The sequence below is a fragment of the Pleurodeles waltl genome, chromosome 8, assembly GCF_031143425.1.
Source record: "Pleurodeles waltl isolate 20211129_DDA chromosome 8, aPleWal1.hap1.20221129, whole genome shotgun sequence".
Taxonomy (NCBI): Eukaryota; Metazoa; Chordata; class Amphibia; order Caudata; family Salamandridae; genus Pleurodeles; species Pleurodeles waltl.
Genome location: NC_090447.1, coordinates 1,442,471,015 through 1,442,493,321, shown reverse-complemented (window position 1 = coordinate 1,442,493,321; position 22,307 = coordinate 1,442,471,015). Strand labels below are relative to the sequence as shown.

Here is a 22,307-nt window from a genome sequence, read left to right as displayed (position 1 = left end):
ATGTACAATAGCAACAGACTGTCCTTCTACTCCAACTTTGGCATGGGAACATGGAAGAAGCAAAACACCTTTGGCGATATTAAACACATACTACCCGAGCAACATGTAGCCCATGTGCTATTGCCATTGCCTAGGTTGAAAATCAATGTACAAAGGAAAAGATGTTTCTTTGATCAACCAGAGAAGGTGCTGAAAGACTGGGATCGCAAGACTGTTGTGAAATACATTAGATATGTAACAATACATACTAAGGAGATTATGTGTAAGTCACAAGGAAATGGGCTTTTCAAACAGAGTCTCTAGCAGATAGATTAAGCATGGTCCACAGTTGCTGCTTTATGGCAAGTCCACATAATATGTTTCACTGTTAAATTGTAGCTGAGACCACAAATGCTCCTAAAATAATGCAGTCATGTCGGGGAATTAACTGCGTCCGTACGAAAAGGAGGCAATAGGTGGTCTGCATATGGCAGTGACATTGGTTTTTCACATGGAGATGTGAAAAATTAGGTGTTGGTATAGTTAATAGTCACAATTAGAATTCAACAGGTAACTCCAATCTAACATACTAGAATGTGCAGGAATGAATAGTGTGGTCAAGAGACACAGAATTAGGTCCTGTCAATAACTGAGAAATGTTAAAATTGCAATCTTATAAGAGACACATTTTACAATGTGGGACATGTCAAATTAAGCTTCAAATTAAGTTCTACATAAGATCAGACAAGTTATAACAAACTCTAGGAGATGACACATGAAAACAGTGGTTCATTATAGGGCATGGTGGTGATATTTGTTAAGACATATTCTCAGAATGTAGATGATTAAACTTTCCTCATGCATTTCTCAGATTTGCCTATTCCATACACAGACCCTCGGATTTTGTAGATGAAAGAGTTCAATTTTAATTTGGACAGGATTTCAGATTGTTCTGGAGCATTTGCAAAATCACTGCAAATGGCCTCCACTGCAATATCTGAAACAATTACAGCCTTATTTATACTTATACATGTAGGTTTCATGGGGAAAACATGAGGAAAACGTTCTTGAGCTTTGCACTTTTTTCTCATATTTTAACCATGACTGCACTGGCGGTAAAAGGCATTTAAAATAAGCCATCATAGCTCAGGAAAATGTGGAAAATGTCTGAAGGAACAAGAATTGTTTTGATTGGAGTTTATCTGTACCATTTCCACTCACCAATTTAAACCTGCTGGCAGTTATTGAGTTTCGCCCAGAAAGCATATTTATTGTTATCAGTGTTGAGAATGTGGTAGCATGATAAAAAAACATTATTTGACACTTAGGGGGTTATTCTAACTTTGGAGGAGTGTTAATCCGTCCCAAAAGTGACGGTAAAGTGACGGATATACCACCAGCCGTATTACGAGTTCCATAGGATATAATGGACTCGTAATACGGCTGGTGGTAAATCCGTCACTTTTCCGTCACTTTTGGGACGGATTAACACCTCCTCCAAAGTTAGAATAACCCCCTTAATCATGTGGGGAAATTCCAACTTTTCTGTACTCAAACTTGCACCTTTGATGTTTCTTCAAGGACTATCATACCAACTGAGAAACCATGACAGCTTACAAAAGTTTTTTTTTTCCACTCAACAATCTGCTCTGCTAATCAGGGAAGTAAAGACTTAAAGAGTTTGCAGATGTTTTGTGTGCTGCTGTCCACCAGGTTGACATACAGATGGGATAAAGGAAAGGATCAGCATTATTTGTTCTCTCCTGCACAGCACTCTCCATGATCAGGTTCTCTTGAACCAGGTAGCAGGAGCATGCACACCTCAAGCTTCCTCCCCCTGCCCAGTTTGCCAAGTATATCCACGTGGGACCTCTCATCCATAGCAAAACTGCTTGCCATACAAAAAAGAGGCTTTCTTTAAATATTGTGCTTCACCTGACCTGCTCATACAGAATCTAAAACATTGGATGAGCAGATAAAGTGTGAAAAAGTTTTGGATCATCAAGGAGAGTTTAAAGAAGGCCTGAGTAATGTCAATATTAATGAACTATGGTGCACAAACTATGAAAAGGCTAAAGGCTACTTGTTTTTCATCCCCCCTCTCTGCACACACAATACCCATTCATTGCTTTCACCCTATCACAACCTGAAAACATGGATTTAACAAGACTGAGTATCTCAGTAGGTCCATCTCAGAGCATGTACCACTGAGAATCACGTGGCACTTGGGATCCTGGGGAGCTTCGAGATCCCTCTTTGGAGATTACAAATGAAAAGCACTGCAAGGTGCACCACATTTACTTAATATAGGTGAAGTAGTAAAGGACTTTGTTATGACCAATAAAGATTCAGTGGAACTGGCAGGCCTAGTATGAGAGGCTTTCAAGGTCATTATCAGAGGTAAATGTATGGGAACTACATATGGAGGGTGATGAGACCTACCTAAAACTTAGACTAAATTCAAAAGAGAAATTTGGGAATTGGAATGTAGGCTACTACAGGATGCAGAGTCTCTTTCTTAAAGCTAAAACAAATACTTTGTTGGTGGCAAATGACCACTTAGGAAGTCATAACTGGAGAAAGCACACATCAGCACAACATGAAGGTGGGAATAAAGCAATGAAGGTTGTATAACAGAATGTCGACCTCCAAAATATTGCTGTACTACATTTTTGTGGAAAAAATCTGAAGGACCAAAATATCAACCAGATACATGTAGTGTAATGTTCAAGTCTACTGACCACCACAGTAAATAGGCATTGCATATGGAAGTATATGTATTAAAATAGAATAAACATTAAAAAAAAAATTAAAAGTACAATACATTTTTAAAAAGCATACAAAATTAGGAAGTAATATAACACCTTTTTATTCATTTGGGGCCAGCTGTGCAAAGTTTTTTTAAGCTCACAAATGGTCCAATTCTGCGACTCTGGCCATTTGCAACGTAAAAAGAACATTTTCCTATGAATCAAACCCTATCTTGCTATTCATTAACCTATAACCAAATCGCAAAATGGGTTAGCAATTCTGTATTACGAAGGGGAGTGTTAAGGCCATCCCTTCCTAATAGCGACTCGCAGTGGTATGAATGTTTTGCAACTGAAATGTGGTTGCAAAACCTTCGCTTTTTGCCACCAAATTCAATTTGGTGGCAACCCATTCGCAAACGAGAAGGGGTCACCAAGGGATTGCAAACGGGAAGGGGTCACCAAAACAATTTTTAAGGGCACGCAGTGGTCCCACTGCCTACTCCTAAAAATGAAAGGAAAACGTTTTTGTTTTTGTTCTTGAAATGCATCCCATTTTCCTTCAAGGAAAATGGTCAAAATAAAAAAAAAATGCTTTATTTGAAAACAAAGACAGACATGGTGGTCTGCTGTCCCCAGCGGGCCACCATTCCCGTCTGTTTTAGTGATTCCCTATGGGTTGCACATTGTGACCTACGTCATGAATATTAATGAGGTAGGTCAATTGCGGCCCACTGGGAATCACAAACAGTGTAAAACACACCGTTCGACTTAGCTGTTTGCGATTTCCTAATAGTGAATAGAAAAAATTTTCTATAAGGAAACCACAAACCTAAAGCTACGTACATCTGGCCCTTAATTCAAACAAATATGTTAGAACTAACATTAATATTTTTTTAGCATTTAGTTAAAAAAACATTTAGAAACAATACACAAATTCTAATCTTAAATTATACATTAGCACATGTAAATATACAAGTAATTGTGATACATTCATTGAAAAATAAGATATTAATAATTTCTATGAAATAATAAAACATAATACAAGCATGCACAATTATTCTTTTTTCATTTGAAAGCATATAATAAGTATTAAACAATGAAAAATACATTTACAAACATATTACAAACCCTGTTTTTCAAAAACTAAAACACACAACAAAACATAATAACATAATATAACAATTTCAAATGAGAACAGACAAAAAGAAACATAAATATTTTTAAACTGTGTTTTATTTAAATATCCTCAACATATTTTATAGAAAAAATTATGTAAAAAGAGGCCTTATGTTAATAAGAAAAAACTTAAAATATAAACAAATAAGAAAAAATTCACATACACTGTTGCAACTGCAATCCTACAAACACTGGGAAAGGTCTATGCATGTTGGGCGGGGAATCCTATTTACTATTCTAAGTCCAATCTTACAGATCTTGGAAAAAGTACATATATTTGAGGGGCAAGATACTAATTTTTGTCCAGGCTAAGAAACATTGAGGAAAGTGAATAAATTGGGAAGTAGGGGTCAGGGGTGTAAGAATGTGCTCAAATTGTGGGTAACAGAGTTACTGTTCTAACTCCATTCAAGCAAACATCTGGGAACGGGCATACACCTGGGGGAGGCATATTTAATATCCTTACTCCACTATAAGAAACATTGGGGAAAATACATACATGCGTGGGTAGGTCAGATTTACCATTTCAACTCCCATCAACCAAACATTATGGGGATTTGGGAGTCAGAGTTACTATATTGGGGAAAGTGCATATATGAGGAGAGATGTCTCAAATTTACTATTCTAACTGCAGTCCAACAAACATTTGGGAAAGTGCCTATACTGAGGCTGGGGATGTCACATTTTACTATTCTAACTTGACTTTAACAAACAATGGAAAAAGTGCATACTCTGCAGGGAAAGGGGAGGGTTATATGTACCATTCTGACTCCAGTGCAACAAACATTGGGAAAAGTGCATAAATTGGGAGGAAAAGATTTACTTCTCCAACTTGAGACTAACAAACATTGAGAAAAGTATAAAAGTATATATATATTTGAATGCTACATTGACTACACCCAAATAATATACCAGCGTATGTGGGGAAATATTCACAGAGAGATTGGAACTTCTGAGGTATTAAAAAGTTGGTCGGCAGAATGATATTGGAACAGGGAGGGTTTGTTTTTACATATATTTGTAGCACATCTTAATTTATTCAACTGAAATTTCTTCTTTAAGGAGTGAGTAGTCAGAATATTTCCACTGTGAGCATAAACATTTGGCAATTATGAGAATTGGTTGAAAGTCTTGCAGGTCTTTAAAACTCCTGGCTACCTCTGTGTCTTTGCTGTTCAGAAGACCACGTTTGCTTTTAAAGGCAATTATTTTTTTTCTTCTCTGTATTTGCTGTGATATAATTGGCAAAGAGTTCACCTCCTCTGTTGCCACCGATATGATATTTAGATTTAATACTGAGTAGAATGTGGTATGCTAAATGATACACTTCATTTGAATTTATTTTGAAGTTTTAGGAGCGCTGTATAAGTGGGTCTTTAAAACAAATTTAATGTATTGTTTTTCAAGGCCTTTTCTCTAGTAGGGTTTCCTTAACTGCCGCAGCTTTTTGCCTTCTTCTTAGCATCTTGAGCAATGATTTCACTTCATAAAGTTGCTTCATATGTGTCCCAAGTCATTTCAACGGAGATTGCCTCTCTTATGTTGCTTTTGAGAAATTCTTCTGTTTTGGTTATCACTCCAGATTACTCATCTTTTTCTGAACATTATTTTTGCTGACTTTAGAACTCTCTGCACTTTACCAGTGCTAACCAGGAGTAAAATGCATGTGCTCTACCTTTAAACCCAGTTAAATTGACGCATTCTCTGTTGGCACATTTACTTGCGTGTAAGTCCCTAGTATATGATGCAGAAAAGGTTGCCAGGGCCTGGAATTTGAATACCACATGTGGTCTTCAGCGCCTATTGCGCCATCCACTATAGTGGCAGTGCAAACACAGCTTCAGGCCTCCCCTGTGTAGCCTGACTGCTGCAGTGTGACACCTGCACTGCAATCTGTCTTTACCTGTCAATACTCTTTACCCTAAGGGCCATCCTTTTATCAAATCAAATCATTAACATTTATAAAGCGCGCTACTCACCCGTGCGGGTCTCAAGGCGCTAGGGGAAAGAGGGGGGTTACTGCTGCTCGAAAAGCCAGGTTTTTAGGAGTCTCAGGAAAGCGGAGTGGTCCTGGGTGGTCCTGAGGGTGGTGGGGAGGGAGTTCCAGGTCTTGGCCGCCAGGAAGGAGAAAGATCTCCCACCCGCCGTGGAGCGGCGGATGCGAGGGACGGTAGCGAGTGCGAGGCCAGAGGAACGGAGGAGGCGGGTGGGGACGTAGAAGCTGAGGCGTCGGTTGAGGTATTCCGGTCCCTTGTTGTGGAGGGCTTTGTGTGCGTGGGTGAGAAGTCGAAAGGTGATCCTTTTGCTGACTGGGAGCCAATGCAGGTGTCTCAGGTGTGCGGAGATGTGGCTGTTGCGGGGTACGTCGAGGATGAGGCGGGCCAAGGCGTTTTGAATACGTTGCATGCGTTTTTGGAGCTTGGCGGTGGTCCCAGTGTAGAGGGTGTTGCCGTAGTCCAGGCGGCTCGTGACGAGGGCGTGGGTCACGTTTTTTCTAGTGTCGGCGGGGATTATTAATTGAACCATTTGCAGGATTTGTAGCCTACGAGGCAGGGTGCAACGTATTTAAAAGCGGGGCAAGGAGAATATTAATATTACCATGTCCCAACAGTGACAGGGCCTTAAAAGGTATTTTTACTGGGGCAGGCATAGCTGCCCTTTCTTGAAAATCAGAGTACAGATTAAAATACTAATACTGTATCTCAGAAATGGGGCCAGCTAAACAAGTAATTAAATCACTATTTTTAAGATTATTAAAATTCCAGTTCAATAGGGAAGTCAAATTTTTTATAATATTAATGAAAGGTAACTTTAAAAAAATAGGTTTTTATGGCTTCCTGATGGAACTCTTCAAATGTCTAAGCACCTTTGTGATGCAACCCTAGATCTATTTGAAAGTGCCATGGTGGAGAGGAGATTCCCCTTGGGTCTGGGCAAGACCCATACTGTAAATCACTTGAAACTGGAAACACCTCCAGAGAGAAGAGATTCTTACAGACCAATTTCCTTAATTAATGCTAAGGTACAAATCCTAGTGAAAATATTGGTTAACCACCTACCCAGAATCATAAACACTGTCATTCATACAGACCAAAGTGGTTTTATGTTCTACAGAGTGGCCAGACGTGACATTCATTGGGCCTTTAATGCTCTATTCCTGGGCCAGTGGGAACACAGTCCACTTAGATTATTATTTGTCGACTTAGAGTAAGCCTTCGATAATGTTCCATGGGTCTATCTATCCTCACTTTTAGTATAAATGGATTTTTGTTTGCAGTTCTTTGTTTATAGACACACACTATACACTGGACTGCAGGTTAGGATTAGAGTAGGGGGGACACTTTCACCACCATTCAAACTGGAGAGAGGGGTGCAATAGGGATGCCCCCTCTCTCCCTTACTATTTGCACTGGTAATCAAACCACTAGTCTGCATTATTAAAGACCTCAGAAGAGGTCATAGGGTACCAACACTAAAAACATATTGGGGGTCATTCCTACCCTGGCGGTTTGGCCGCGGTCAGAAAGGGAAAACCGGCGGTCTCCCGCCGGTTTTCCGATGCCCAAAGGAATCCTCAATGGCAGCGCAGCTTGCTGCGCCGCCATGGGGATTCCGACACCCCATACCGCCATCCTGTTACTGGCGGTTCGGCCGCCAGGAACAGGATGGCGGTATGGGGTGTTGTGGGGCCCCTGGGGGCCCCTGCAGTCCCCATGCCAATGGCATGGGCACTGCAGGGGCCCCCGTAAGAGGGCCCCACAAAGAATTTCAGTGTCTGCTCAGCAGACACTGAAATTCGCGACGGGTGCAACTGCACCCGTCGCACCCTTCCCACTCCGCCGGCTCCATTCGGAGCCGGCTTCCTCGTGGGAAGGGGTTTCCCGCTGGGCTTGCGGGCGGCCTCCTGGCGGTCGCCCGCCAGCCCAGCGGGAAACACTGTATGCATTTGAACTTCTTATCTACATTATCAGTCCGGAAACATCCAGACCCACTATGATGAAGATTCTGCAGATGTTTTGTTGTCTTTTAGGACTAGAAGCTAAGTAGAACAAATCAAGACTTAACCCTCTGTACCCAGTAGAGAACCTGGATGACTGGGTGCAAGAACATGGTGTGCAAATCTCTGCACATAATATCAGATACTTGGGTATACAGCTAACTGATTTGGAAAGGGATGCGTGCACTGATAATTTCACACCCATGATGGATGGTATAAGAAGAGACACACAGATGTGGATGACTCTTCCATGGTCTATACTGGGGCCGTGGGTACTGGATCTTGACTGAACCCAGCTGGTGGCCTCTGCCTGGAACCATGAGAGTCTCTAGGTGCCCCACTCTGAAGTCCTGGGGACACAGAAGCACGTGTACTCCTGTGAATGCATGGGTACCAGGAAAAGGTTTGGAAACTTTTGAAAACTTTTGCTCCAAAGTTCCAGAGGTAAAGGGGGCCTTTCACAAAAGAATACAACCAGCAGTTCAATGGCATTGGAATTAATTACAGAATCACCCCCCTGAAAGACCCTAGCATGTCTAAAAAAAACAACAATGTCCCTTTTCATTTTTTAAGCAAAAACATCAAAAGCTCTAGAGTTTAGTTGGGGCCATGGATGGTATCTGACTGAAAGTTCTGGAGTGGATGCTACAATTTCATTTTTGCTCTGCCATGAGGCTGATTTTTCTTCAAAAAATTACAAAGTCCCTTTTCAGGTTAGGACTTTGCAACTCTTTTTAACTACTGACTTCCAGACTTTCACCAGGACAAATCTATGTGACGTATCTAACCATGGCTCCATCACAATCGACTTCAAATCATGCCTAGGTTCCGGTCTACTGCGCTCTTTGACGGTCACTGGCGCTTTAGGCTTTTTGGTGCTATTTTCATTTTAATCTTTAAAAATGTATATCTCTGATTCCCCTTATTGCATATTTGTTATCGTGGTGTCATTTGGTTCATTTATTTTTCTTCTCTATTTTTCTAAGTCGGGTTATGACTTTTATTGTTAGCTCTTTTGCCTTTATTACAGATTAGTTACTACATAAGTACTTTACACATTGTCCTAAGTTAGGCCAGTCTGCTCTGCACCATGACTACCAGAAACTGAGCTCAGGTTAAATTAGTGACTTTGGGGGTTCACCCTGAAAAGAGTTATGATTATTCCTTCAGGTGAGCAGTCACCCACCCCAAAACAATAATCCAGTTTCTTACAGTCATGATCCACGGTTAGTATTGTAGATCTGTTTATTCTTAAGCATGAGTGTGATTGGAGCATTGTCCGATGGTCTGAATGCTCCAATGTCAGTTTATGTGATAATATTGAGGAGGTAAGAATTAAAGAAGTTAAAGAAGAAAATACAGTAAATTCCTGTTTGGTAGTGTTCACCAGGTGTCAGATGTCTGTCGAGTCTCATTTTCTCTGACCTTGTGGAACACCATTTGGAAATTCTTGTGGAGGTAACTAGCAATGGATTACTTATTGAGGATGGTGTTGATACAATCCGATTTTGAAGGTGTGGGATATCTCTGATTACATGATACATTTCTTTTCAGCAGTAGGTATTCCTGGAATTTGGAGGGTAAATGTTGAGTAAATTGTAAGTGACGCTGCCAGTCAGGGTGGTGGCCGAAACCTATCTGCCTCTCTTGTCTGATAATTAGGAAAATATGGTTCTGTGTTGCTAGCTCGTGGGAATAATATGCCTTCAAACTAAGTTCTTTTCAGTTTAAAATATTCTGATTCATTCAGTTTGGTGAACCTGAATAAAAGCAGTGCTAATTTCCAGCTTTCTAAGGTATAGCTTTCTTCTTGACCAGACTATTAATTTCTTTGACATTCCATGTAATGTATGTTATTAATATTGCTTAGTTAAGATGATCTGCTGAGAAAAAAAAACAACGCAGGAAGCCAAAATGCTTTTTTATGAGGAAAAGGTTGGTTAGCTTAATGAAACATAGAAAGGTGTTGCTTAACAAATTCTTTTTCCTTGTCTCTGTAGAGTTTGCCAAATCTTGTCAGATTTATACATTTTGGCCACACCATGCAACCTTGTTCCTTTACTGGCCACAGGATCATGGTGGCCTGAGTGAGTAGAAAAAAAGACATCATAGTACCTCTGGGTTTGTTTTCATCAGGAAGGAAAGCCCAGTCGATGGGCACATTGAATGATTAATTGCTCACTGCTCATAATATCTAGCAAGCTGGGCAGCTTCCTAGATAAGAGGAAGACAGTGTCATTGTTTTCTTTTCGTTCAGGGATGCCATATAATTTTACATCATTTCTTCTGCTCCTGTTTCCAATATCTTCCTAGGCCTGTCGCACTTTATGTACTTCAAACTCAATCTTTAAGGTTCAAGAAAAGAAGAATTCAAAGCATTCTATACTCTTCACACTGTCATCTTTTTTCCATGTCATCAAGTAATCCTTTTATTATCTCTAGTCTTTCTAGAGTTGAGGTTAAGAACGGTTTCAGAGATTTACCTTAATTTGTTAACTCAGTAAGCATAGGTTTAGCGATTTATATTTTGAGCGAAAGTAATCTGAGTTTCCTGCTTTTATTACTTGCTTCGTGGGTGCTGTTCATGTTTTTTGATTGAGGAGTTTGCAGTCTGCTGTTGGTGAGAGGTTTGCTCATTTCATCTTCAGTTTTAGATGGATCATGAAGAGTAATGTTTGCCTTTGGTGCTTACTTGCGTGTGACGATTTTGATATTGCCACAGAAAATCTATCACTGATGCCTGGGGAACAATTACTTGGATTGAATTGTAAGCTAGGTAAGCTCTTCATTCAGAGTTTGCAGATTTTCAGTTTTAGTTACAGCTTCATGTGTTTGCACGTTTAGTTAATCTAACCTTTATATTCATTCTTCTATTTGTATGTTTATTGGCCCTAACGTGGTCATACTTTAGTTTTTTCAGTTTTGCAACTGTGCAGTTTTTTGAAGGAAGCACACTAGGAGCAAGGGGAAAGTCTGAAAAAGGTGAATGGCACAATTCTTGCGGCTTCACATTTTCATTGTACAGAAACACATAACGCAGCAACTGTGCATCATACTCTGCTGCACTTGCACCTTTTGCTGCTCTTAATCGACTCAGCTCATTCTACTTCATTTCATGTAATGGCTTATCTAATTCTACTATAGGTGGTTCTCTCATTCCTTTGTGCCTTCACATTTTTACCCTTCTACAGCACTTCTTATTCTGCTTTACACCTCACCGAGCTGCTGCACTTGCATCTCTCATTTTCTGCACCTCTGTTTTTGCTACACCTACATCTCTTATTCTGTTGGATCTCTCAGACCACTGCACCAGCATCACTTTTTCCAGTGCACCTTCAGCTCTCATTGTGAAACACCTGTTATCTTTCCTGTTCTGCTGCATCTACATCTCAATTTTCAATACCTCTTATTCTGCTGCTAAACCTTATCTCATTTTGCTGCAAGTTTTGGTATTCTGCTGCACTTGCATCTGTTACCATTGTCCTAGTAGCACTCATTCCATTGCACTTCTCATTTATTCAGTTACCCACTCACACATCACCTAGCCATTGACTTTTTCTCTCATTAATCCCATCACCCATCCAATCAACTTCAGAGACAAACTTGCAACCAATGAAGAAACACTTTCAGTAAAAGCCCTGACCTACTGGACTTATCAATGCTTCATCTGTTTGTGAGTCAGTTCCTATGTGCCTTAATGACTATAATTATACAGTTCAAACTACATAGTTCCTATAGTTTAATGCACATGATCTCCTTGCTCGGCCTTTACACTTTGTTCTGGCATTTTATTTATAGGGCGCCTACAGCTTTATCTGTTGTGCGTTGTTAAACATGAAGTGCCAAGGTCTTTCAGTATTACCTCTTGTTCTAGCATACTTGTAAAGTTCTGGTATTCCAAGCTGCTTGTGTTGTTGAATGTCTCTGTAAAATTGTAGTTTGTGATCCTCAATGAACCAGTCACTATTGCTGCATCTAAGAAAGGACAAGCAAAAATCGGTAAAACATAATTTCTCCACAAGTTCGTTTACAAAAATGTAAATGTAAATGTTAATTCTCCTTTCAACCTTCTAAGAATGACCTTTTATTACTTCTAAAAACTGCCCACAGGACTCATGAACAATTACAGACTGACCTTCTACAAGACAGACCTTCCATGCTTCAAATCTCTATAGTACAATTGCACATAACTAGAGGTTAGTGTTACCTTATGACATTCAGGCAATTTGGCAGTATAATCTACCACAAAGTCACATTCCATTGAATATGGTGCCACCATTGTTATGAAGCTAACTCTGTCTGTGATACCCTGATTGAAATACTCATGACTCTAGTAGTGATCTGTGATAGCCCTAGCAGTGAATGCCTGGTCTTGATTGTTCTACTAGTCAATGCACAGGTTATCATAGCTCTAACATCAACTGCACAGATTACCAGATACGTAAATGTGATAGCTCCGGCAGTGATAGTCAAAACTATGACCATACAGACAATGATATAGCTTCTTGTTACTACCCAGGCAAGCTATGATGGCTGCACCAGTGATAGGTCAAACTATGCTAGACCTAAACCTGACTACTGAAGCTATGAGTTCCCTTTCTTTGACTGCTCAATCAGTGATAGTCCAGGCTACAATATCCCTAACTATGTCTCATGCTGGTGACCAAAACTAAGCAAAAGAACAAAGCTTACTCAGGTTTAAGAGAATAAGGTTTCCTGTGCTTCTGTCCAGTGCATTACTCTACACTACTTTGTTAAACGTAGGCCTATCAGATCAGTTCCTCCAGCATCTCTGCACCAGTGGGGACCCTAATGGATCTCCTGTGGGAAATGGGCTGCATGGAGTCCAGAGTTGGAGAAGCTTGCTTGGGAATCATCTAACTCATGAGTTGCAATTATTATTGGTTCTTTTTTCCTCTCTGAGTTCAGATGGAATTCGAGGACCTAGTGACTTCACCAACATAATCATTATTTTCGATTATGATCTACACAGATTGCCCAAGTTGTTTTTTCCTTCTAGCTGTAAGACACCTGGCACATTTCATTTATAAAATTCTGTGCAGGGTGGCACTGTAGCTACATCTTGAAGTCAACTTTTCCTATGGCAATTTCAAAGGGAACTCAATAGACCTACGTCATGCCCAGTCCTGGATAGATTGTAACAACCATGCTTCCATTGTTTCAGGAGTACGTTGTATCCTGCTCAGGACCAGGTACAATAATTACAATGACTCTTAGGGAATTCAGTACTAAAACAAACCTTAGTGCCATGCTCCACAGATATCTTAGTAACACTTTTAAGTACCTTATGCTTTTCTGGGGATCCAGCTAAGCTACAATTATTGGATTCTCAAGGTTTCATCAAAATCAAACCAAGGTGAATTATTTGATTAGTTGCCTTTGTAGCCCTGTCTTGGATTTGGAAACTCCCTTTGTAACCAACATTCATGCCCATTAGCAGTCCAATGATGGTTTTCTGTAAGCTTTTAAGAAAATGCCTGAGTGTCCTTCTTTGGAGTTTTCCACAGAAGAAAGATGTGTGATATTCATCAATGAACAATGGTTGTTTTGACATTTGTGACCTGTTTTGATCACAGTACAAGCTAGTTTGACACAGAGTCCAACTACTTTTTCAGAGCTTATTAACTTAGCACTCTTGCTTGAACATCAATTACAAGAAAGACAAAAGAAAAATAGAAAGTTTCAAGTTATGTCACTCAACTTTTTTCAACCAGTGTGTTAGGCCTGGCATCCTTGGCGTGGCTTCTGCTGTCTTTTTGCCTCTGCTTCCTGTGTGCTGGACTTTGTTTTTGGTGGTTTTACTACTTTGGGCACTTTAGCACTGACCAGGGCACTTTACCACTTCTGATCAGTGCAAAAGTGCAAGCTCTCTGTGTAAATTGTAAGTGCAATTGTCTTTCTGATGATTGGCATATTTTATTTACTAGTAAACTGCAGTAAAGGGCACTAGAGGTGCCCAGGGCCTGTAAATCAAATGCTACCAGTGGTCCTGCAGCACCCACTGTGCCAGATTGTGCCACCCACATGATTAGCCCTGTAAACATGGCTCAGACCTGCCACTGCAGTGTCTGTGTGTGCAGTTTTAAGCTGCCAATTCGATCTGGCAAGTGTACCCGCTTGCCAGTCCCACACCTTCCCTTTTTGTAGATGTAAGGCACCACTAAAGGTAGGCCCTAGGTAGCCTCTTGGGCAGGGTACAGTGTATGTTAACGGTAGGACATGTAGTGATGTGCTTTACATGTCCTGACTGTGAAATACTGCTAAATGAGTTTTTCACTGTTGCAAGGCCTCTCCCTCATGGGGGCTGCCTTTAAATATCTTTTAAGTGCAGTTTCCCTTTGGGGTATTTGAACTCACAATTAAAAATACATATTTTGGTAAAGTTGGTTCTTAGATTGTCAGCTTGAAAATTCCACATTTAGAAAGTGGGCATTTTCTTGCTTTACCATTCTGTGTCTCTGCCTGCTTATGTATTATATGTCTGGGTCAGACTGACAGGTGGGCTGTTTGTGAATCTCCACTAGACAGTGACACAAACGGAGCTGGGGTGTAGCCTGCAGATCCTGATGAGTCTCCTGCGCTAGGGTAGGGAGGGAGGTGGTGACACTTACACCTGAAAGGGCTGTGCCTGCCCTCACACAATGCAGTTTCCAACCCCCTGATGTGTGTATGGGGCCATGCCTGGGTAAGCAGGATCTTGTCAACAACAGAGACTTTCCTTCGAAGTTTGCCTACTTCAAAGGCAGAAAGGGGTATAAGTAGTGGACCCAAAACCTTGGATTTTCAGATTACTTCTGGAGTATTTTTCATATCTTCACAGGTGAACCTTCTGTCTCTGGTCCTTATCACTGTATTCTGAACCATGTCTAATTATGGAAAAAGGCCAGCCTGAAAATGTGGTTCAAGAAATATGTGTCTCCTGACTCTTCTGAGGTCATCTTCAATTTCTGATACATTGGAAAGATTTCCATCCACTCTAGGTACTTGGGAAGATGCTTTGGCACATCATATCACTCTTGTTGATTTGCTTCAGCATCATCCTCAAAATCCTACGATTTGGGTGGGGGGTGTACACTGTTACATCCTCAAATAGAACTTACTGGAGAGGGTGCTTTGTTCTATGGAGGTCTTGGCATGGTCATCTGGTTCATCAGTTGGGCATGTTTGAAGATTCCTGACTGCTTCATTCAATACCACTAGTCATTGGTGGCAGGCTTCTGGCTTTGAGCCCTGAATGGTGACTGATGGCATGCTTCTCTACATGCAGTCCAGGGTGTCAGGTTGAGAGTTCAGAGGAAGGAGTGCAATGGTGCTATGGACTGTAGATGCCAGAAGAATCAAGGGCTCAAGGGCAGGATATGGGGCATTTCAGTCTCTTTTCTTACATCCACTATAAAATGACAATGCCATTCTCCTGTGACAGTGGGTGTGCTTAGGGTTATATTCATTTCCATCCAAGATGGATGTTTTCCCAGTTTGCATTGCCAGAGCCTCCCTGTCTAAGGTGTTCAACCATTGTCTGTGAGGCCTGATCCTGTTGGTCATGGAAGTCTGAGCAGGATGGACCCCAGCATTAAAGATGTATGGAAGACAGCAAGATGCTGACAATCCTGGCTCCCACTGTGTGCTGTATGGTTCCTTTGAAACTAGGGCCTGCATAACTAGGACTCCCTTGATCATCAGGGTCAGACTCTTCTGCCCTGGGTTTGCACAGGAGGGATAAAGGCCCTCCCCTTCAGAGTGGGAGCATGCCATTCACAAGTTTCAGGCCGAGCATATGGAGGACTGGTGCATATTTAGCAGTGAACAGCAATAAGATGTAATTGTGCTAGCAACTTTCTAATATTGAGCTGGTTATAGAATCACAAATACCTCAGTATTGTTAAGGTATTTGCTTATTGTCCTGTGCAGACCTTTCTACTCGTTGTATAGGCTAAAATGCTTCAACCCAATATGGAGGCAATTCTCAATAACAAAACATGAAACAAATCAATGAACTTTACCACTGAAGGCAATCTTAGGACATAATTCACCATAGATCACAAGGACTGCATTACAATTATCCTTAACCCTCCACTTTGAACCTTGACTTGAAGGATCAAGCCAATGTCCTGTCACAGAGATGAAGTTACTTTTTTTGCTAAACAACTTTCACAAGAGTATTTTCGATGTGCTAATATTTATCTAATATAGAATCAAGAAATAAAGGCAAATTGTTGATGCATGATATTTGATATATCCTTGTTTCTTTATACATCACAGAAATATATTTGTCCCTTATAAAACGGATTCACACAAAGGAACTCTTAACCAGGCACCTGCTAATAATAAGAAGGCTGGCGAAAAAGCTTGTAAGATTTTTTCCTTGGAGAGAAACATTTTTCCAGTTTAGTCCCCAACTTAGGGACCATAGGGAAGCCCTACGCTGTTTTACTTTTTGTTCTCAAGGCTCTGCCATGTCATAACCCCTGTCCTGCCCTACGGAGTTTGACCTCAGAGTTTTGAGGTGGTTGAGAGGGACTCATGATTTAATGATTGTATATATAGAGTTATCCAGAATCCAGTATATATAAAGTTACTAAGGTCCCAAAGCAGTGCAAAGTTTGCAAAGCTGTGCTATTAGCCAGAAGGTGAAAAAGCCGCAAGTAGGTTATTCTGCTGGTAAGGGCAGTTAGAAGACCAAGTTTCTATATTCACAAATCCCATTTGTCCACATAGTTTCTGCATAAACAGATTAGGAATTCAATAAAGAGGAAGCCGAATCCTTGGGAATTACTAGCTGACCCACTGACTTTAAAACTCGGTAAAGCCCCTTTGGCTGCTACATTTAAGATCCGTCCCATAGTACTGCACACATAACTTTTTTAATTGGTAAAGAAATGATGATGGAGAAGGTGCTGTTACTGATCTACCTCAACCAAATATCTTTGGAACCCCTGTAACAAAATTAAAGTAGCAATTGAAATTCATAATTCATCTAATGAACAGAAGATTGGATTGTGCTGACATCTTGTTTTCTCTCGAAATGACAAATATTTGAGTAGTATGGATGCTGCTAATCCCCATAACAATTGATACAACGCATACTGTAATGTGTGAATAGAGGTTTTTTTAGCACCTACCTTATTTCTACTAACAAGGAAAAATATGAAAACACTTAGAAATTAGCTAAAACATTTAAAGTGTATGTCATGGCGAAAAAGAACCTGGGTAATACCTATCAATGACTTTAAAACACTTAGGGCCTCATTACGCATGTGGCGGTCTACAGAACGCCACACTCGAGGTGGCGGTCTGGACCGCCGCCAATGCGGCTGTCTAACCGCCATTTTACAACCCTGGGAGTTGGGGAACCGTCAACTCCACCAGGATCTTGAATCCCGGCAGTCTGGCGGTGGCAGAGGTCCTAATCCACCAGGGGATTATGACCTTGTTCTTCGCCACTCTGGCATGGGCAGTGCATGGGTCCCCCTGGCCAGCACCATCACAATGTTCCTTGCCTGCTTTGTAGACAGTGAACACTGCGAGGGTGCTTGTGCACCCTGCAGGCAACAGCATTGCCGCCAGCTCGATTACGAGCTGGAGACAATGCTATAGCCTGTTTCCTGCTAGGCCAGTGGACGGAAACTTGGGTTTCTGGCTGCTGACCTAGCAGGAAACCCATAATAGCTCAGGCAGAGAGGTCGCCGGGGACCTCTTACTCAATTCAAATTTGAACACAGCATTTGTCACTGAGACCCGGTTGAAAGAGGAATCAGCTCCTGATATTGCTTGCAGGTTACCATATTAAGTGTATCAATCAACCTGCACACTCAGGAGGTGGTGGTGCAGTAATTTCCAGGTCAATTAAAAGACATTGAATTGGTATCCATGACTATTACTACCAGACCCTATCATTCTCTGAACGTTTTACTGATCATTAGATGTCCTGTCCCGGGAACAATTTCATGACCTTCCTACTGGAATAGATCTCCACCATCCACCTAGACACTGGCAATCTAATTGGAGATTGTACCTTTTCTGTGGTTACTGCTCAAACATGGAATCATCTTCGTGTGACCATGCTGAAAAAAATCTTCTTAAATTTTGCAAAATGCTGATAACATATCAGTTCCTTCTGTAGACACTATCTCAAACATTTGATTCTCTAGTGTCAGGATACCCTGCATTTGGATAATCATATGCTTTATAAAATTCAAAACAATCAAATTAAATGATGAATACAGTGGAGGGGAAATTAGTTTCCAATTTCTAAGGAAGAAAAGCAGTGTGGCCGAGCTGATACAGGAACCAAAGGCAAAATTCAATACTCAGGGAGAGAAGGATAAACAGAGATAACCAACAATGGTTATTTGCACAACCTCTGCTATGCAGTTATTTTTTCCTCTGTGCAAATTGAAGAGTTGGCTTCTATTAAGGCTTTTGATAATGCTCAATATTTAATTTCTTGTGATCACAGAAATATACCTATATTGGAGAAGTAGGTATTAAAGCTAAGAAAACCAATCAAACTAATAGGCAGCATGATTCTTTCTTTAGGTCTGCTATATTCACCAGTGTCAAAAGAATGAGCCTGATGTACAATTTTTCCATTCGCAAAAAGTGGCCCCAAATTGCGAACCAACTTGTGAATGAAAAGTAATTTTGCAAACCAACCTATGTACTTTTAGGTCAATTCACAAAAATCCAAATCAGACCAACTTTATCAATATTCATGATATAGGTCTCAAACTGTGGCTCACTACAATTGAATGCCATCACAAGGATGGTGGCCTGCTGTAGGAAAGTACCCTCTTTTTGACATGGTTACCCCCAATTTCTGCCTGATGTCAGTGTGTTTGACTGTGTTCACTGGGATCCTGCTTACCAGGACCCCAGTGATTATGCTCTCTCATTTTGTCATGGCATACTGGTCCCCCAGTATTTCACCCAAATTGGCATACTGGTGCCCCCTTATACAGGGAGTGCAGAATTATTAGGCAAGTTGTATTTTTGAGGATTAATTTTATTATTGAACAACAACCATCTTCTCAATGAACCCAAAAAACTCATTAATATCAAAACTGAATATTTTTGGAAGTAGTTTTTAGTTTGTTTTTAGTTTTAGCTATGTTAGGGGGATATCTGTGTGTGCAGGTGACTATCACTGTGCATAATTATTAGGCAACTTAACAAAAAAAAATATATACCCATTTCAATTATTTATCATTACCAGTGAAACCAATATAACATCTCAACATTCACAAATATACATTTCTGACATTCAAAAACAAAACAAAAACAAATCAGTGACCAATATAGCCACCTTTCTTTGCAAGGACACTCAAAAGCCTGCCATCCATGGATTCTGTCAGTGTTTTGATCTGTTCACCATCAACATTGCGTGCAGCAGCAACCACAGCCTCCCAGACACTGTTCAGAGAGGTGTACTGTTTTCCCTCCTTGTAAATCTCACATTTGATGATGGACCACAGGTTCTCAATGGGGTTCAGATCAGGTGAACAAGGAGGCCATGTCATTAGATTTCCTTCTTTTATACCCTTTCTTGCCAGCCACGCTGTGGAGTACTTGGACGCGTGTGATGGAGCATTGTCCTGCATGAAAATCATGTTTTTCTTGAAGGATGCAGACTTCTTCCTGTACCACTGCTTGAAGAAGGTGTCTTCCAGGAACTGGCAGTAGGACTGGGAGTTGAGCTTGACTCCATCCTCAACCCGAAAAGGCCCCACAAGCTCATCTTTGATGATACCAGCCCAAACCAGTACTCCACCTCCACCTTGCTGGCGTCTGAGTCGGACTGGAGCTCTCTGCCCTTTACCAATCCAGCCACGGGCCCATCCATCTGGCCCATCAAGACTCACTCTCATTTCATCAGTCCATAAAACCTTAGAAAAATCAGTCTTGAGATATTTCTTGGCCCAGTCTTGACGTTTCAGCTTGTGTGTCTTGTTCAGTGGTGGTCGTCTTTCAGCCTTTCTTACCTTGGCCATGTCTCTGAGTATTGCACACCTTGTGCTTTTGGGCACTCCAGTGATGTTGCAGCTCTGAAATATGGCCAAACTGGTGGCAAGTGGCATCGTGGCAGCTGCACGCTTGACTTTTCTCAGTTCATGGGCAGTTATTTTGCGCCTTGGTTTTTCCACACGCTTCTTGCGACCCTGTTACTATTTTGAATGAAACGCTTGATTGTTCGATGATCACGCTTCAGAAGCTTTGCAATTTTAAGAGTGCTGCATCCCTCTGCAAGATATCTCACTATTTTTGACTTTTCTGAGCCTGTCAAGTCCTTCTTTTGACCCATTTTGCCAAAGGAAAGGAAGTTGCCTAATAATTATGCAAACCTGATATAGGGTGTTGATGTCATTAGACCACACCCCTTCTCATTACAGAGATGCACATCACCTAATATGCTTAATTGGTAGTAGGCTTTCGAGCCTATACAGCTTGGAGTAAGACAACATGCATAAAGAGGATGATGTGGTCAAAATACTCATTTGCCTAATAATTCTGCACTCCCTGTAAGTCCCTAGTGTATGGTAGTGGGGCTCCAGGGGATCCCTGTGAGCTGCAGCATTTCTTTTGCCACCAATAGGAAGCCCATGCAAAGGCTTCTGCAGGACTGCCATTGCAGCCTGCGTGAAAAGGTGCATGCACCCTTTCACTGCCATTTACACTGCACCAGGTCACTTATAAGTCACTCCTATAGCAGGACCTTCAGCCCTAAGGGCAGGGTGCAGAGTACCTGTGTGTGAGGGCATCCCTGCACTAGCAGAGGTGCCCCCACAACCTCCAGGACCATTTTCCCGGACCTCGTGAGTGCAGTAAGCCATTTTACGCGTGCACTGGACATAGGTCACCACCTATGTCCAGCTCCACAATGATAACTCTGAATAAGGCAATTTGCAAGCATTAGTTGTATGATTCCATGCACTCCACAGAGGATCCATGGTACTGCCATTGCAGCCTTCTGAGGTATTCCAGGCAGCCACAGCTGCTGCCACCTCTCAGCCAGGTTTCTGCCCTCCTGTTGCTTGAGCTGCTCAAGCCCAGGAAGGGCTTGAGTTGTTCAAGCAAAACCCTCTCCCTTTGGAAATAGGTGTTACAGGCTTGGGAGGGGTAGCCTCCCAGAGCCTCTGGAAATACTTTGAAGGGCACAGGTGGTGCCCTCCTTGCATACTCCAGGCTACAGCAGTTCAGGGACCCCCAGTCCCTGCTCTGGTGCGAAACTGGGCAAAGGAAGGGGAGTGACTGCTCCCCTGTCCACCACTACCACAGGGTGCTGCTCAGAGCTCCTCCAGAGGGTCCCTGGGGTTTGCCATCTTGTATTCCAAGTTGGTAGGAAACTCTGGTAGCATGAGTGGCCAGTGCCAGCAGGTGATGTCAGAGCCCTCCCCTGATAGGTGCTTATCTGTTTAGCTGACCAATCCCCCTTTCAGGGCTATTTAGGGTCTCTCTCTTGGGTGGTCCTTCAGATTTGGATTGCAAGACTCCAGCAGAAATCCTCTGCATCCTTTACTTCACCTACTTACCAAAGAACCTGCATCTGGACCCTCCAGGAACTCTACAAACTGCAACAAAGAATCAAGGATGACTTCTACAACATTGTATCTTCAGCTCCTGCCAGCAACTGCGACTGTTTCCACGTTGTGCATCCTCCGAGGAAAGCCTGTCTTCAGCCTGCACCAGAAGAACGAAGGAATCTCCCTTGGAGCGAAGGAGTCACTCCCCTGCTTCAGCAGGCACCCCTCTGAAGCGACGACTGGTAGCGTGGGTCCTCTCTCCTGACAAAGTGTGTGCATCCAGCATCATGGGTGATGGAGTGAAGTGGTCCTGCCGGTCTTGACGTCCTACTGTCCAACTTTGGAGGAGGTAAGATCTTGCCTCCCCATGTAAGACAGTACCCCGTGCACCACATATTTTGCAGTTGTCAAGGCCTGGTGGCATCCTTCCATGAAGTTCTTCATGCCCCATGCAGCTCCAGCCCCCTACTCCTTCCTGTGATGCACAGCCTCCTGAGTCATTCTCCGGCGGCATGGGATCCCTTTGTATAGTGCTGCATGGGCATCCTTTTGCACTTTCTTTGTCCCAATGCTGTGGGGCTCCTGTGTGTGCTGCCTGGTCTTCTGAGGGCTCTCTGAGTTGCTGAGAGCCTTCTCTGACTCCCCCCGGGGGTAGAGTCCACCAGGTCCCTCCAGGTCCTGGGCAGTGCCATTTTCCACTAACTGTGAGCTTTGCGTGTGCCACGGCTTGTTGGTGGAATCCAGCGAAGCAAACCAGATTGCAATCATCCATCTGGCGTGGGACATCATCTGCACCAACCAGGAACCCACATCCATCTTTTTGGGTGCAGTACTGACTGCTGTTCTTCATCGGTGGTTCTT

At 42.0% G+C, this 22,307-nt stretch overlaps 1 protein-coding gene across 2 annotated transcripts in view; it reads right to left on the bottom strand.

The window, feature by feature from the left end:
* UMODL1 (uromodulin like 1) overlaps positions 1-22,307 on the bottom strand; it is a 499,986-nt gene that overhangs the window by 271,115 nt on the left and 206,564 nt on the right. For both annotated transcript variants that reach the window (XM_069202600.1, XM_069202601.1), the window contains exon 9: positions 11,768-11,880. In XM_069202600.1, the coding sequence (XP_069058701.1) occupies positions 11,768-11,880 (113 nt within the window). The remainder of the gene's footprint in view (positions 1-11,767; positions 11,881-22,307) is intronic.